Source organism: Eubalaena glacialis, chromosome 3 (assembly GCF_028564815.1).
Source record: "Eubalaena glacialis isolate mEubGla1 chromosome 3, mEubGla1.1.hap2.+ XY, whole genome shotgun sequence".
Classification (NCBI taxonomy): Eukaryota; Metazoa; Chordata; class Mammalia; order Artiodactyla; family Balaenidae; genus Eubalaena; species Eubalaena glacialis.
This window is the reverse complement of record NC_083718.1, coordinates 54,688,777-54,703,497: the sequence shown is the minus strand read 5'-3', so window position 1 is coordinate 54,703,497 and position 14,721 is coordinate 54,688,777. Positions and strand designations below refer to the sequence as shown.

Genomic DNA, 14,721 nt, shown 5'->3' with positions numbered 1-14,721 from the left:
GTGTGTGTGTGTGTGTGTGTGTGTGTGTGTCTGTGTCTGTGTCTGTGTCTGTGTCTGTGTCTATGTCTATGTCTATGTCTATGTCTATGTCTATGTCTATGTCTCTCTCTCTCTTTTTTAATTTAACCCTTAGGTCCTGAAGTAGGAGCATCTCCACAAAGTGGAAGAAAAAGTATGGCAGCTGAAGGAGCCTTGCTACCACAGACACCACCATCCCCTCGGAACCTGATTCCACATGGACATAGGAAGTGCCATAGCTTGGGTTATAAGTCAGCATTTTTAATTTTATCTTTCAAATTTTTATGTTTTTTTTAAAGTTGGATTTCTTTTCTATTTATTTTACTAGTTGGACAGAAAATAGTGTCCTTGCATAGTTTTATTTGTGTAACAGTAGTCTTTTTCTGATTTAGTAAAATATCTTGTTTGCATAAAGGCATTTATTTCTTCCTTTACCTTAATTTGGAAATAAGCTTTTTCCAACAGTGCCTTCACATTTGGGGGAGAAAAATGAACATTACAGATCATCATCATAAATAAAATCAGGAAAGCAATATACCATTTTCATTTTAAATTATCATAAGTATCAAGAGTGATCACTTATCTTAACCCAAATAAGTCACTGTAAATGAAGCCTATAAAAATTGTTCTTTTTATTCCTAAATATAAAGAAAGGGAAACTGATTTTTTGTTTAGCTTTGCAAGATTGTTTTCTCAAAATGGAGCCCAAGGTTCACCTTTGCCATGATTTTTGTGAAAATTTAATAGCTATTTTCCAAAAGTGAATGTGAAAACAATTTTTAATGTACCCAAGAATCAAGATAAAATTAAAGTATTCTCTGTTACATAGGAAGATATGGCCTAGTTTCCTAAAAAACTTTCCCTAAACTGTTAGTTTGAGGCTCTCATGATAAAATCTGTTTGTGTTCATTAGTATGAGAGTTCGGAAGTAAGTTCAGGATAGCAGGTAAATCTTTTATATCCTGAATATTTATATAAGAGTATCTTTTATATCCTGAATTAGTAACAGTAATAAAAGATATGAAAAATATTTCTCTTTGTTTCCAGTTTCATTCATAAAATGAACACAGCAGAGTTTAAGAGTGCAACGTTCCCAAATGCAGGGCCAAGACATCTATTAGATGATAGCGTCATGGAGCCCCATGCACCATCTCGAGGCCAAGCTGAAAGCTCTACTCTTTCTAGTGGAATATCAATAGGTGAGAAATAATTCTCTGAGAGGGTTCCAACTTAATGAAAAATAAGATTTTTAATAAAACTCAGCTGGGAATGAATAATTAACCCTACTACAAGTAGAAAAAAAATTGATAAAAGCTAAGTAGCAAAGTAGATAATGAGATGATACTACTAGTAGCTACTGAAGTTAATAATTCATAATGGTTTGAAAAGTGCTTGATGGTTTGACTTCAAAGGGGGAGGCGTTTGAGGAATGGTGGGAAGAGAACATGTGCTGATTGAATTGGTTACTGCATGTAGTTGGAATGTGGGAATGAGGAAAAGGGCAGATCAAGTATGACTCCGGTTTTTTAGATTAAGCAACTAGTTAGATGGTGGTGCTATTACCAAGGCAGAGAACACTAGAAGAGCAGCCATTTGTAAATGTCGAGGTATTTGTGAAGGATGACTAGGTTTGGGGAATTAAGAATTCTGTTTTGGACATGTTTGGTCCATATTGAGTTGTCAGGTAGGTAATTGAATGTATGAATCTGGCGCTTAATGGGGTAAGGTCAGGTTTGTAGATACAAGTATAAGAATTAGCATATTTATAGTATTTCAAGCCATGAGACTGGATGAGGTCACCTAGGGAGAGAATGTAAATAAATAAGAGAAGACATTCTAACATTTGGAGGTGTGATTAAAAAAAAAAAAAAAATTTCTTTTTTTAATGGTGGGCCATCAAAGGAAACTTCAAAGGAAAAGACAGTGTGGTATCACAAAAGCCCAGTAGAGGAAGTGTCTCTGAAGGGCGGGAAGTGTTGAATGTATCAGTATAAAGTGCACAGAAGTAAGGTGAGAATGGGAGTTGATCACTGGATTTGGCAAGATGAAAGTCACTGGGTGCCTCAGGTGGTGGGGGGTGGGGCATCAGCAACGTCAAGGACACATCAGCCAAGGTGAGCGTGATGATGACGTAGCTTTCAAGAGTGGGTTCCTTGGTTTGGATGTTTGAAAAGCTTGTGGCAGATTTTCAACAGGTGCAAGTATTGAAGGATCTGATTCTCAAGTACAACCCTTCAGTGAGCCCAAGGGGTAACAACACTCCCAGAGCCACTGCAGGATTTACTTGGTGTTACAAAGAAAATGAAACAATTTTCTATAACATGTCCTGACTGTTATTTAGCCTCCTCCAAACCGTCAACAGTCTGCAGTCAGAACCTGGTTCGTTGCACTGAGATCCTTCAGATGTTCTCTCAGAAGGTTCAGTTTAGCCTGAGGTCTCACTGCCACAAATATGGTCACCCCCCCCCCCATGTGGGCACTGTAAGCACCATATAGCAGTTGTCGTTGTCAGCATCGTTATCATACTAGGGTTACCAAGAGAGAAGAACCAGGGTTTTGGGTCTTGGTGCTCCGGCCGGGTGTCGGGCCTGAGCCTCGGAGGTGGGAGAGCCAAGTCGAGGACGTTGGACCACCAGAGACCTCCAGGCCCCGTGTAATATTAATTGGCAAGAGCTCTCCTAGAGATCTCCAGCTCAACCCTAAGACCCAGCTCCACCCAACAGCCAGCAAGCTCCAGTGCTGGACGCCCCATGCCAAACAACTAGCAAGACAGGAACACAACCACACCCATGAGCAGACAGGCTGCCTAAAGTCATACTAAGTTCACAGACACCCCAAAACACACCACTAGACTCAGCCCTGCCCCACCCACCAGAACACAGACACCAGTCCCCCCAGCCAGGAAGCCTACGCAGGCCACTGAACCAAGCTCACCCACTAGGGGCAGACACCAGAAGTAAGAAGAACAACGAACCTGCAGGCAGCGAAAAGGAGACCCCAAACACAATAAGCTAAACAAAGTGAGAAGACAGAGGAATATGCAGCAGATGAAGGAGCAAGGTAAAAACCCACCAGACCAAACAAATGAAAGGGAAATAAGCAATATACCTGAAAAAGAATTCAGAGTGATGATCATAAAGATGATCCAAAATCTCGGAAATAGAATGGAGAAAATACAAGAAATGTTTAACAAGGACCTAGAAGAACTAAAGAGCAAACAAACAATGATGAACAACACAATAAATGAAACTAAAAATACTCTAGAAGGAATCAGTAGCAGAATAACTGAGGCAGAAAAACGGATAAGTGACCTGGAAGATAGAATAGTGGAAATAACTGCCACAGAGCAGAATAAAGAAAAAAGAAGGAAAAGAATTGAGAACAGTCCCAGAAACCTCTGGGACAACATTAAACACACCAACATTCAAATTATAGGGGTCCCAGAAGAAGAGAAAAATTAAGGGTCTGAGAAAATATTTGAAGAGATTGTAGTCGAAAACTTCCCTAACATGGGAAGGGAAATCGTCAAGTCCAGGAAGCTCAGAGAGTCCCGTACAGGATAAATCCAAGGAGAAACATGCTGAGACACATATTAATCAAACTATCAAAAATTAAATACCAAAAAAAAAAAAATTAAAAGCAGCAAGGGAAAAGCAACAAACAACATACAGAGGAATTCCCATAAGGTTAACAGCTGATCTTTCAGTAGAAACTCTGCAAGCCAGAATGGAGTGGCAGGACATATTTAAAGTGATGAAAGAGGAAAACCTACAACCAAGATTACTCCACCCAGCAAGGATCTCATTAAGATTCGACAGAGAAATTAAAACCTTTACAGACAAGCAACAGCTGAGAGAATTCAGCACCACCAAACTAGCTTTACAACAAATGCTAAAGGAACTTCTCTGGGTAGGAAACACAAGAGAAGGAGCAGACTGATAAAAACGAAACCAAAACAATTAAGAAAATGGTAATAGGAACATACATATCGATAATTACCTTAAATGTGAATGGATTAAATGCTCCAACCAAAAGACACAGACTGGCTGAATGGATACAAAAATAAGATCCATATATATGCTGTCTACGAGAGACCCACTTCAGACCTAAGGACACATACAGACTGAAAGTGAGGGGATGGAGAAAGATACTCCATGCAAATGGAAATCAAAAGAAAGCTGAGAGTAGCTATACTCATATCAGACAAAATAGACTTTCAAATAAAGACTATTACAAGAGACAAAGAAGGACACTACATAATGATCAAGGGATCAATCCAAGAAGATGATATAACAATTGTAAATATTTGTGCACCCAACGTAGGAGCACCTCAATACATAAGGCAAATGCTAACAGCCATAAAAGGGGAAATTGACAGTAACAATCATAGTAGGGGACTTTAACACCCCGCTTACACCAATGCACAGCTCATCCAAAATGAAAATAAATAAGGAAACACAAGCTTTAAATGACACAGTAGACCAGATGGACTTAATTGATATTTATAGGACGTTCCATCCTATATTCTATTCTATTGGATGTTCCAATAATATTCTATTATTATCCAAAAATAATAGAGTACATTTTCTTCTCAAGTGCTCATGGAACATTCTCCAGAATAGATCATATCTTGGGTCACAAATCAAGCCTCGGTAAATTTAAGAAAATTAAAATCATATCAAGTATCTTTTCCGACCCCAGTGCTATGAGACTAGATATCAAATACAGGAAAAAAACCTAAAAAGTACAAACACATGGAGGCTAAACAATACGCTACTAAATAACCAGAAGATCACTGAAGAAATCAAAGAGGAAATCAAAAAATACCTAGAAACAAATGACAATGAAAACACGACCCAAAACCTATGGGATGCAGCAAAAGCAGTTCTAAGAGGGAAGTTTATAGCTGTACAATCCTACCTCAAGAAACAAGAAAAATCTCAAACAACCTAACCTTATATCTAAAGCAATTAAAGAAAGAAGAATAAAAAAACCCCAAAGTTAGCAGAAGGAAAGAAATCATAAAGGTCAGATCATAAGTAAATGAAAAAGACACAAAGAAACAATAGCAAAGATCTATAAAACTAAAAACTGGTTCTTTGAGAAGATAAAATTGATAAACCATCAGCCAGACTCATCAGGAAAAAAAAGGGAGAAGACATAAATCAACAAATAGAAATGAAAAAGGAGAAGTAACAACTGACACTGCAGAAATGCAAAGGATCATGACATACCACTACAAACAGCTATATGCCAATAGAATGGACAACCTGGAAGAAATGGACAAATTCTTAGAAAAGTACCACTTTCCAAGACTGAACCAGGAAGAAATAGAAAATATGAACAGACCAATCACAAGCACTGAAATTGAAACTGTGATTAAAAATCTTCCAACAAACAGAAGCCCAGGACCAGATGACTTCGCAGGTGAATTCTATCAAACATTTAGAGAAGAGCTAACACCTGTCCTTCTCAAACTCTTCCAAAACATAGCAGAGGGAGGAACACTTCCAAACTCATTCTGTGAGGCTACCATCACCATGATACCAAAACCAGACAAAGATGTCACAAAAAAAGAAAACTACAGGTCAGTATCACTGATGAACATAGGTGCAAAAATCCTGAACGAAATACTAGCAAACAGGATCCAACAGCACATTAAAAGGATCATACACCATGATCAAGTGGGGTTTTTTCCAGGAATGCAAGGATTCTTTAATATATGCAAATCAATCAATGTGATACACCATATTAACAAACTGAAGGATAAAAACCATATGATAATCACAATAGATGCAGAAAAAGCTTTTGACAAAATTCAACACCCATTTATGATAAAAACTCTCCAGAAATTGGGCATAGAGGGAACCTACGTCAACATAATAAAGGCCATATATGACAAACCCACAGCCAACATCATTCTCAGTGGTGAAAAACTGAAACCATTTCCTCTAAGATCAGGAACAAGACAAGAGTGCCCACTCTCTCCACTATTATTCAACTTAGTTTTCAAAGTTTTAGCCACGGCAATCAGAGAAGAAAAAGAAATAAAAGGAATCCAAATCGGAAAAGAAGAAGTAAAGCTGTCACTGTTTGCAGATGACATGATACTATACACAGAGAATCCTAAAGATACCACCAGAAAACTACTAGAGCTATCCAATGAATTTGGTTAAGTAGCAGGATACAAAAGTAATGCACAGAAATCTCTTGCATTCCTATACACTAACAACAAAAAATCAGAAAGAAAAATTAAGGAAACACTCCCATTTACCATTGGAACAAAAAGAATAAAGTATCTAGGAATAAACTGACCTAAGGAGAGAAAAGATCTGTATGCAGAAAACTGTAAGACACTGATGAAAGAAATCAAAGACAATACAAACAGATGGAGAGATACACCATGTTCTTGAATTGGAAGAATCAACATTGTGAAAATGACTATACTACCCAAAGCAATCTACAGATTCAATGCAATCCCTATCAAACTACCAATGGCATTTTTCACAGAACTAGAACAAAAAATTTTACAATTTGTATGGAGACAAGAAAGACCCCAAATAGCCAAAGCAATCTTGAGAAAGAAAAACGGAGCTGGAGGAATCAGCCTCCCTCACTTCAGACTATACTACAAAACTACAGTAATCAAGACAGTATAGTACTGGCACAAAAACAGAAATATAGATAAATGGAACAGGATAGAAAGCCCAGAGATAGAAAACCCACACACCTATGGTCACCTTATCTTTGACAAAGGAAGCAAGAATATACAGTGGAGAAAAGACAGCCTGTTCAATAAGTGGTGCTGGGAAAACTGGACAGCTACATGTAAAAGAATGAATTTAGAACTTCCTAACACCGTACACAAAAATAAACTCAAAAAGGATTAAAGACCTAAATGTAAGGCCAGACACTACAAAACTCTTAGAGGAAAACATAGGCAGAACACTCCATGACGTAAATCACAGCAAGATCCTTTTAGACCCACCTCCTGGAGTAATGGAAATAAAAACAAACAAATGGGTCCTAATGAAACTTAAAAGCTTTTGCACAGCAAAGGAAAGCATAAACTAGACAAAAAGACAACCCTCAGAGTGGGAGAAAATATTTGCAAACAAAGCAACTGACAGAGGATTAATCTCCAAAATATACAAGCAGCTCATGCAGCTCAATATCAAAAAAACAACCAACCCAATCCAAAAATGGGCAGAAGACCTAAACAGACATTTCTCCAAAGAAGATACACAGATTGCCAACAAACACACGAAAGGATGCTCAATATCACTAATCATTAGAGAAATGCACATCAAAACCACAATGAGGTATCACCTCACACCAGTTGGAATGGCCATCATCAAAAAATTTACAAACAATAAATGCTGGAGAGTGTGTGGAGAAAAGGGAATCCTCGTGCACTGTTGGTGGGAATGTAAACTGATGCAGCCACTATGGAGAACAGTATGGAGGTTCCTTAAAAAACTAAAAATAGAGCTACCATATGACCCAGCAATCCCACTACTGGGCATATACCCTGAGAAAACTGTAATTCAGGAGGAGACATGTCGCACAATGTTCACTACATCATTAATTACAATAAATAGCCAGGACATGGAAGCACCCTAAATGTCCATCAACAGATGAATGGATAAAGAAGATGTGGCACATATGTACAATGGAATATTACTCAGCCATAAAAAGAAACGAAATTGAGTTATTTGTAGTGAGGTGGATGGACCTAGAGTCTGTCATACAGAGTGAAGTAAGTCAGAAAGAGAAAAATAAATACCGTATGCTAACGCATATATATGGAATCCAAAAGAAAAAAAAAATGGTTCTGAAGAACCTAGTGGCAGGACAGGAATAAAGACGCACGCAGACATAGAGAATGGACTTGAGGACACGGGGCCAGGGAGGAAGCTGGGACAAAGTGAGAGAGTAGCATTGACATATATACACTACCAAATGTAAAATAGATAGCTAGTGGGAAACAGCTGCATAGCACAGGGAGATCAGCTAGGTGCTTTTTGTTACCACCTAGAGGGGTGGGATAGGGAGGGTGGGAGGAAGACGCAAGAGGGAGGGGATATTGGGATATATGTATACGTATAGCTGATTCACTTTGTTATACAGCAGAAACTAACACTACATTGTAAAGCAATTATATTCCAATAAAGGTGTAAAAACAACAAGTCACTTGGTGACCTTGACAAGATTTGCTTTATAGAATAGTGTGGGCAAAGCTTGGAGATTGGAGAATGAGAGGTAAGAAAATAGAGATAGCTATTATGAAGTGGGAGCAGAAAATTGGGACTGGAAAAGGATGTGAGATTAAGAGAGGAATTTGTTTGGTTTTACTTCCTAAACTTTTATTTTCTGAACCTTCTAGATGAGCATTATTTCTTTGGATGTTTGGAGTTAAGAAATCTCCATACAGTGCTATTTTTATTTTTAAAAAGCAATAACGGAGGGAAATGTCTTCTTCTGTGATTAACTGCCAGGTTTCTCAAAGGCTAAGCCTATTATAATTAATATGACCATTTCAATATTGATGAACAGTCAATAGAAAGAAATGTAGGAGTTCATTTTCTTGAACATGTTGACTTCCTTTAACCCTTGAGAGTTTCAAACCCTGAAAGTGAAATTGCTTTGGAGCTGGAATGCTCCATTCAGCAGTTTTATTCCAATATTCCCCTTTTTGTAAATGCAAATGATTAAATGATGACAAAATTTACAAAACAGAAGACAAGTTGGCCACTTGAAATACCTCTCTATTAATACTGTGAATTGCCTATGTGTAAATATCAACCTCAATATGAAAAAATGATACACAGAATAATTTTGCAAGAGAGGAAGAACCTTTTTCCAGTTAAAAATGTGTTACACTTATGGAATCTAGCATGTCACTTTAAGCCAAAAATAGTAATTTTAAAAATTACAGCTCTCAATTCAGTACAGAATATTTGGCTTTTCTATAATACTTATCATAAGTATTATAATGATTATTTTTCTCTATTTGTGGCTTTTACTTTCCATAGATGTTCTTTTTGTTACCACAAGACAGTTATCTAGTTATTTCATTCCATTACAGTTAGTGTCTTAGTTTAGAGACCTGTCTTTTAGAACAAGAAGAGGCTAATTCAATTTTTGCCTTTGTATTTATTGTTTAATTATTCCAAGGCTAAGGAGATAAACAGTAGAGATTGTTACATCTTTGTTTATAAATTAAAAACATTAGACATAGGCATTACCTTCCAGGGTGTTTGCTTTAAAACATTCTGAAAAGAAAGTCTATAACCATAGATGGTAGTTGTTAATACACACATGCAATTCATAATCACAAAAAGGTTTTTTCCTCAGCTGTAACTTTTACATACAATATTAATATATCCCTTGGAGGCTTTGAGAAAGTACTCTGGAGAAATTAACCAGTGCTTGGGACTATGGCCTCTAACGTTTTTTAACATGGTATATATGTCCTAGGTAACCTAAAGTAGTCTTGCCCAGCTAAAGGAGGTGTATCCACTCTGAGCTTCATGCTTCTGGAAGAAACTTTTATTTTCTACAAAAAAGTCATACTAACTATGCTTAAATTTTCAGTCTTTATCACATAATTCTACATCAAAAGATAACCTACAAGACCCCACTGCGAACAACAGATTACCTCCAGTTTCTTATCTGAACCACACAACCAGAAAATTACTTCAGTGACTGTTACTCAGTTCTTCAAAGAATGGGACATAACTCATGCCATTCTAAATGCATGGAAGAGGTGTTATTCCATCACATATAATGGGTTCCTTATAGTATTCAAGTTTGAGCCTCTCATAGAACCCTGGTTATGAAAGTCTGATAGACGATTCAACTTGACGCATAAGGGACATATTAATTATTGATTTTATTGAGAGCCGGTATTATCTTTAAAATAACTTTTAAATCAACCTAAGCTGTTTTGGACTCTCCAAATTCTTTCCCCTCAAATTAAGCTAATTTAAAACTTTCTATTTTAACTGATATTCTGGGTCTCTTAAAGAGAAATTTTTACATTGTTATGGCACCTTTTTTTTTTTTCTTTTTCTGAATTTAAGGATTCCATCCTCTTCTACCTTGCCCCTAAAGGCAAAAATTGAATGTCATTAAGCTTTTTTATCCTTAGCGTAGTAATGGGTTTAAAAAAAAATACAAAGGGAAGTAGTATACCATGAACCTGTAAGAAATGCGTAATTATATTGGTCTTAAATTATGGCAAACCTAATAAGAAAAAATTTTGTGCTTATGTACATTCTCTGGTGGTAGGAAAAGTGTTTACTAATGAATTTAAGCCATAAGTATACATGCAAAAATGTTTTATGCTATTTTGTTATTTTGGGTAGTCTTGTCAACTCTATTCTAATATATTGCAAAATAAATCAAGCACAATGATATTAGAATGAAGAATTGATATGTGGATGTTCACCCACAAATAATGTGACTGTCATTTTATAAGCACCGTTAGAGTATTTATTTTTAAAAGACAACATCCAAACCCTAATTATGATGTTTAAAAAATAAGATAACTTTTGATTTTAGGTAGCAGTGATGGCTCTGAACTAAGTGAAGAGACTTCATGGCCTGCTTTTGAAAGGTAAGAAAAATTGCCCATTTAAACTATTTTGACTTTATTTTGTCTATCTTAAAGTACATGATAATGTGAATTTAAAGACATAATATTTATTACATATCTCTAAGGGACTATTTTAGGCTTCCTGCTGGTGGCAAAAAAAAAAAAAAGTTAGTATTTAAGCCTGGAATTTAGTATTATCTAGTAAAGACATGTTTATCTGGAGGCTTGACACATATATTTGAATTTTAGTACATTTTAAATTGTAACTTAAAAATAATAATAACCAATCACAGCTTACCTACATATGTGTACAAAAAAAAATTATTTCCTTAAATTCTGGTTCATTTAAGTAATTTTAAGGCATTTAGTGGAGTGGTCAACTTCATTCTCAGCTAATTTGTCAAGAGCAAAATGACCTAGTAAATTTTAAATTATACTGTAAGTAAAGCAGCTAAAAGTTTGAATTTAAGTTGTCATTAATTCAAAGTTTGCACAAAGCACACAGATTTGTACTGAAATAATGTAAGTCATGTTCTGTTTTCTTTTCCTTGATGCTTTAAGCTGTAAGATCTGTCATCTGCTTGTGGCAAATATGCCATATTGATCTTCCAAAATAAGATTTTTCTAAAAATGTAGTCAAACAGTGCAAATAATTGTTATTTTAAAAATATCCATTAGAATTTTACTGTCTTTGACCATTTCCATTCTGCCATTGTCATATTAAGATACTTGAATCATGAGCAAAATAATTGCTCCCTTTTGTATATAAACTAAGCAATCCAAGTTTCTAAGCAACAAGATTAAATTGAATTTTGAATGTCATGTTAAAATTGATGAAGTTGAATATATTTATTTACCTAACTCCCTGTCAGTCACTTTTTAATAGAAAACAATTATACTAACTATATATTTGAAATTGAACTATACATACTTGAATTGGTTAATTTCATGGTATAACTGGAAAATTAGATCCTTGTTCTTGAAACGTAATAAAGATTTCTCACCATTATGTGATTAAGATTTTACTTGCAAACCTAGTATTTCAAACTACTTTTGAACCTTTCTACTCTAATTGTCAGTGTTCCTAAGTTTTGTTCTCTGTTTTGGGGGATTTTTAACAATTTGTTTTTACATATTATTTCTCTTCCAACTTTTTCTTCAATCTCTTTATTTGGGTTTGCCTGAAACAGGAAAAACACAAGAGTTGCCTCTGACTTGCTGTCTGTACAAATTGTCTTATTAGTTCTTTCCCTCTAATAAGAACATAATATCATCAGATGTTGATTTCAGAGTGTACTGTATTTAGGTAAGAAACATTGATGAACAGAATTGTTTCTCATATCGCATGAGTTATAAGCGAGTAACCAGAATGGTGTTGTGTTAAATAATCTGTTCTTATCCCAGCAGGTTACTTATGAAGATGGTATTTAACAGTATTAACCTTCACGTCTCAAAACAGTATTTTTCTTTTGACAAAAGTTTTGCTTTGCAGATATTTGCAGCCAAAAACATGTACTATGCTTGTGCCAACTTTAAATCAGTGGCTCTTGGGACATTTTGAGAGCAAATTAATGCTGCCCAGCAAGACTCAGACATGAAATATTAAAAAGTGAATAAAGAACTAGGATTTAAAATACTACCTGTGGATAGTGAACTTTGAAAATAGAGAGACATCAAATATGTTGCCCCTTAAGTTGCTAAAATAATACTTTTTGTTTTAAATATCATTTATCAACAGTGCTACTTTTGGCTTTTCCTAGGCAAAGAAGTAACAGTGTTTCTACGTGTATGTGTATGTGTGTGTGTGTGTGTGTGTGTGTGTGTATTTCCTTTGTTAAGTATCACATGCCATTTTGGATGAATATTAACTCATACCATTTTTTCATTTATTGGCTTTTTCATGTATTCATTTTAATTGATGTGGAAATAGAAGACTGCCTTATTTATTACTCAGTTCATCTCTTTTGGTAGTTTTCTTGGATTTAATATAAAAGAAAGGAAAATAAGGTGTTTAAGCTACATTACTTTTAAGTTTATAGGTCACATTGCTTTTAGCTGTCTTTATAGGGGCATACAATAAAAATTTATTGTTATATAAATCCAGGTATCATATTTAAAGTGGAATCCAAGAACTGGAATATGAACAAAAGGATTTTTTAAGTATTTTTCAGGCTTTGATAGTGTTTGGTTATAAATACCTCTTTAATTATTTTAGCAGATTTGTGAAAGTGAATGTATATAAATATATGGTTCGAACTAATAAGCACCTTTAAGTATTTATAGTCAGTAGTAGAAGAAAAAAAATAATTTGAAATTTATGCTGTATGCTTTAAAAAAAGAAAGAGGAGCAATCACATACTATCCTTTTGTAGGATTTAGAAAGCTGTATTACACAAAGAAATTATTATGCTGTTCTAGGTTATTGATGATGATTGTGTGAATAAAAGTAATATATACAATTTATAATGGAATCCAACAGGAACAGATTATACCATTCTCTCGGCCCGGTGACAAGAGTGGCACGAAATGGCTATCGAAGCCACATGAAGGCCAGCAGGTACAATTCCCCTGCATTCAGGGGTCACAGAACTCCCCTCTGGTGTTGGTGATTGGCTTACATGGGTGTGGTCTCACATTATTTCTGTTCTTTCTCAACTAATTGGTTTAAAAACTAAACAAAATGCCCATGAAAACTTTCTTTCCAAGATTTAATCTAGAGATAAATTTGAACTATTCTTTCTGATCCCAGAGCTAATTGCTAGAACTTGCATCTTTATGTCAACATTTTTAAATAATTCCAAATCTGTAGCTTTTTAACTGCACAGGTCTTTCTAATGTTGCTGATTATTGGATAAGCAGTACAAAAATCCACTTGTTATTCAAGGCTGCAATCGAAGAATTTACTACATTCAATTTATCTTTTTTAAGAATTTTTCAGACTAACTTCAGGTCCTGAATTTAGACAAGTCTTTTTTATTAAATAATATTTCTGTGTTTAAACTCATGTTCATTCAGTTGTTTATCTAGTTAAACCTGGTCTCTTTCTGCACTACATTAACTGCAGAAGAAAATAAGTATGGTAGATTGATTGGGGTCTGGAGATTAACAGTAATGGATAATCCACCAATTCTCATAATACAACAAAATAGCAGACTTTAAAGTTAATTTTATGTCAATTTAATGCTGTCTAATCTCCTTGAATATATACCTCCTTGAATATACATAGCTCCAGCATGAAATTTCTAGTGGTTTCTAAGTTTTTAAGTCACTTTGAAGACACCTAAATAATAAAAAAGGGATAAACTTGCAAACTTCAGGTTTCTTCACTGTTGTAGCAATTCTGCAGCTCATGTCAAATGACCGGAGGAATGACAGATTTTTTTTTTTTTTAATCAGTGTGTATGTTTTAATTGACTTATGTAGAAATTGTTCTTATTTTAACTGTTGTACCTTAAATGAGTTGGGGAGAGATATTTAAATGTTTGATTATTATTTTGTGATGGTTTTCTTAAGATGCAAGAAAAAGAAATCTTGAGTTTTGGAGTTACTCCTTTCTTGGAGAGCTGTTAGGCTATAATCACTTAGATGCATTGATGACATTAAAATGTCATTAAATTTTATTGCAGAAAGTCGGTTTTTTAAATATGTTGTTAATTGCCTTTATTACTTCTTTCACCTATTTCAGAATTAAGCATGGGTTTTCTTTTGCTTTTTTCCTTTTGATTCTGCTATTTTTATTTTGAGTTTTATATGCTTAAATACTTTTAACAAATAGAATCCTCATCTTTCCTACTAGGACTTAAGTTTCTACTGGGGAAAAAAAGGTTTCAGCAGTGCTGCAGTGTGGCATGTTAAGAAGAAAAGTCTTAAATCCCTAATTTAATCTTTACTAGGGTGAATCTCTGTATTCTTTCTAAATTATACTTGTTCAAATATGCAATAAAATGTGTTTTTTAACCATCTGCTGACTTCAGTAACTTCCTGTTAATTTTGTGACAGCTTATAAATTTCAGGTTAGTAAGCCTTTATAATTGTCAGTGTCTTCTTATTCTGAATAAAGTAACAGTTTTAAAATTAAGAATAATTACATTTTATTTAAGTAC

At 34.9% G+C, this 14,721-nt stretch overlaps 1 protein-coding gene across 2 annotated transcripts in view; it reads left to right on the top strand.

Annotated features, from left to right (window-relative positions):
- The window catches only part of RALGPS2 (Ral GEF with PH domain and SH3 binding motif 2), a 162,786-nt gene that overhangs the window by 133,357 nt on the left and 14,708 nt on the right, over positions 1-14,721 (top strand). Inside the window, exons 12-15 of one of the 2 annotated variants that reach the window (XM_061185672.1) lie at positions 134-269; positions 1,066-1,217; positions 10,585-10,639; positions 13,098-13,175. In XM_061185672.1, the coding sequence (XP_061041655.1) occupies positions 134-269; positions 1,066-1,217; positions 10,585-10,639; positions 13,098-13,175 (421 nt within the window). The remainder of the gene's footprint in view (positions 1-133; positions 270-1,065; positions 1,218-10,584; positions 10,640-13,097; positions 13,176-14,721) is intronic. The other variant, XM_061185673.1, reaches the window with a different exon arrangement.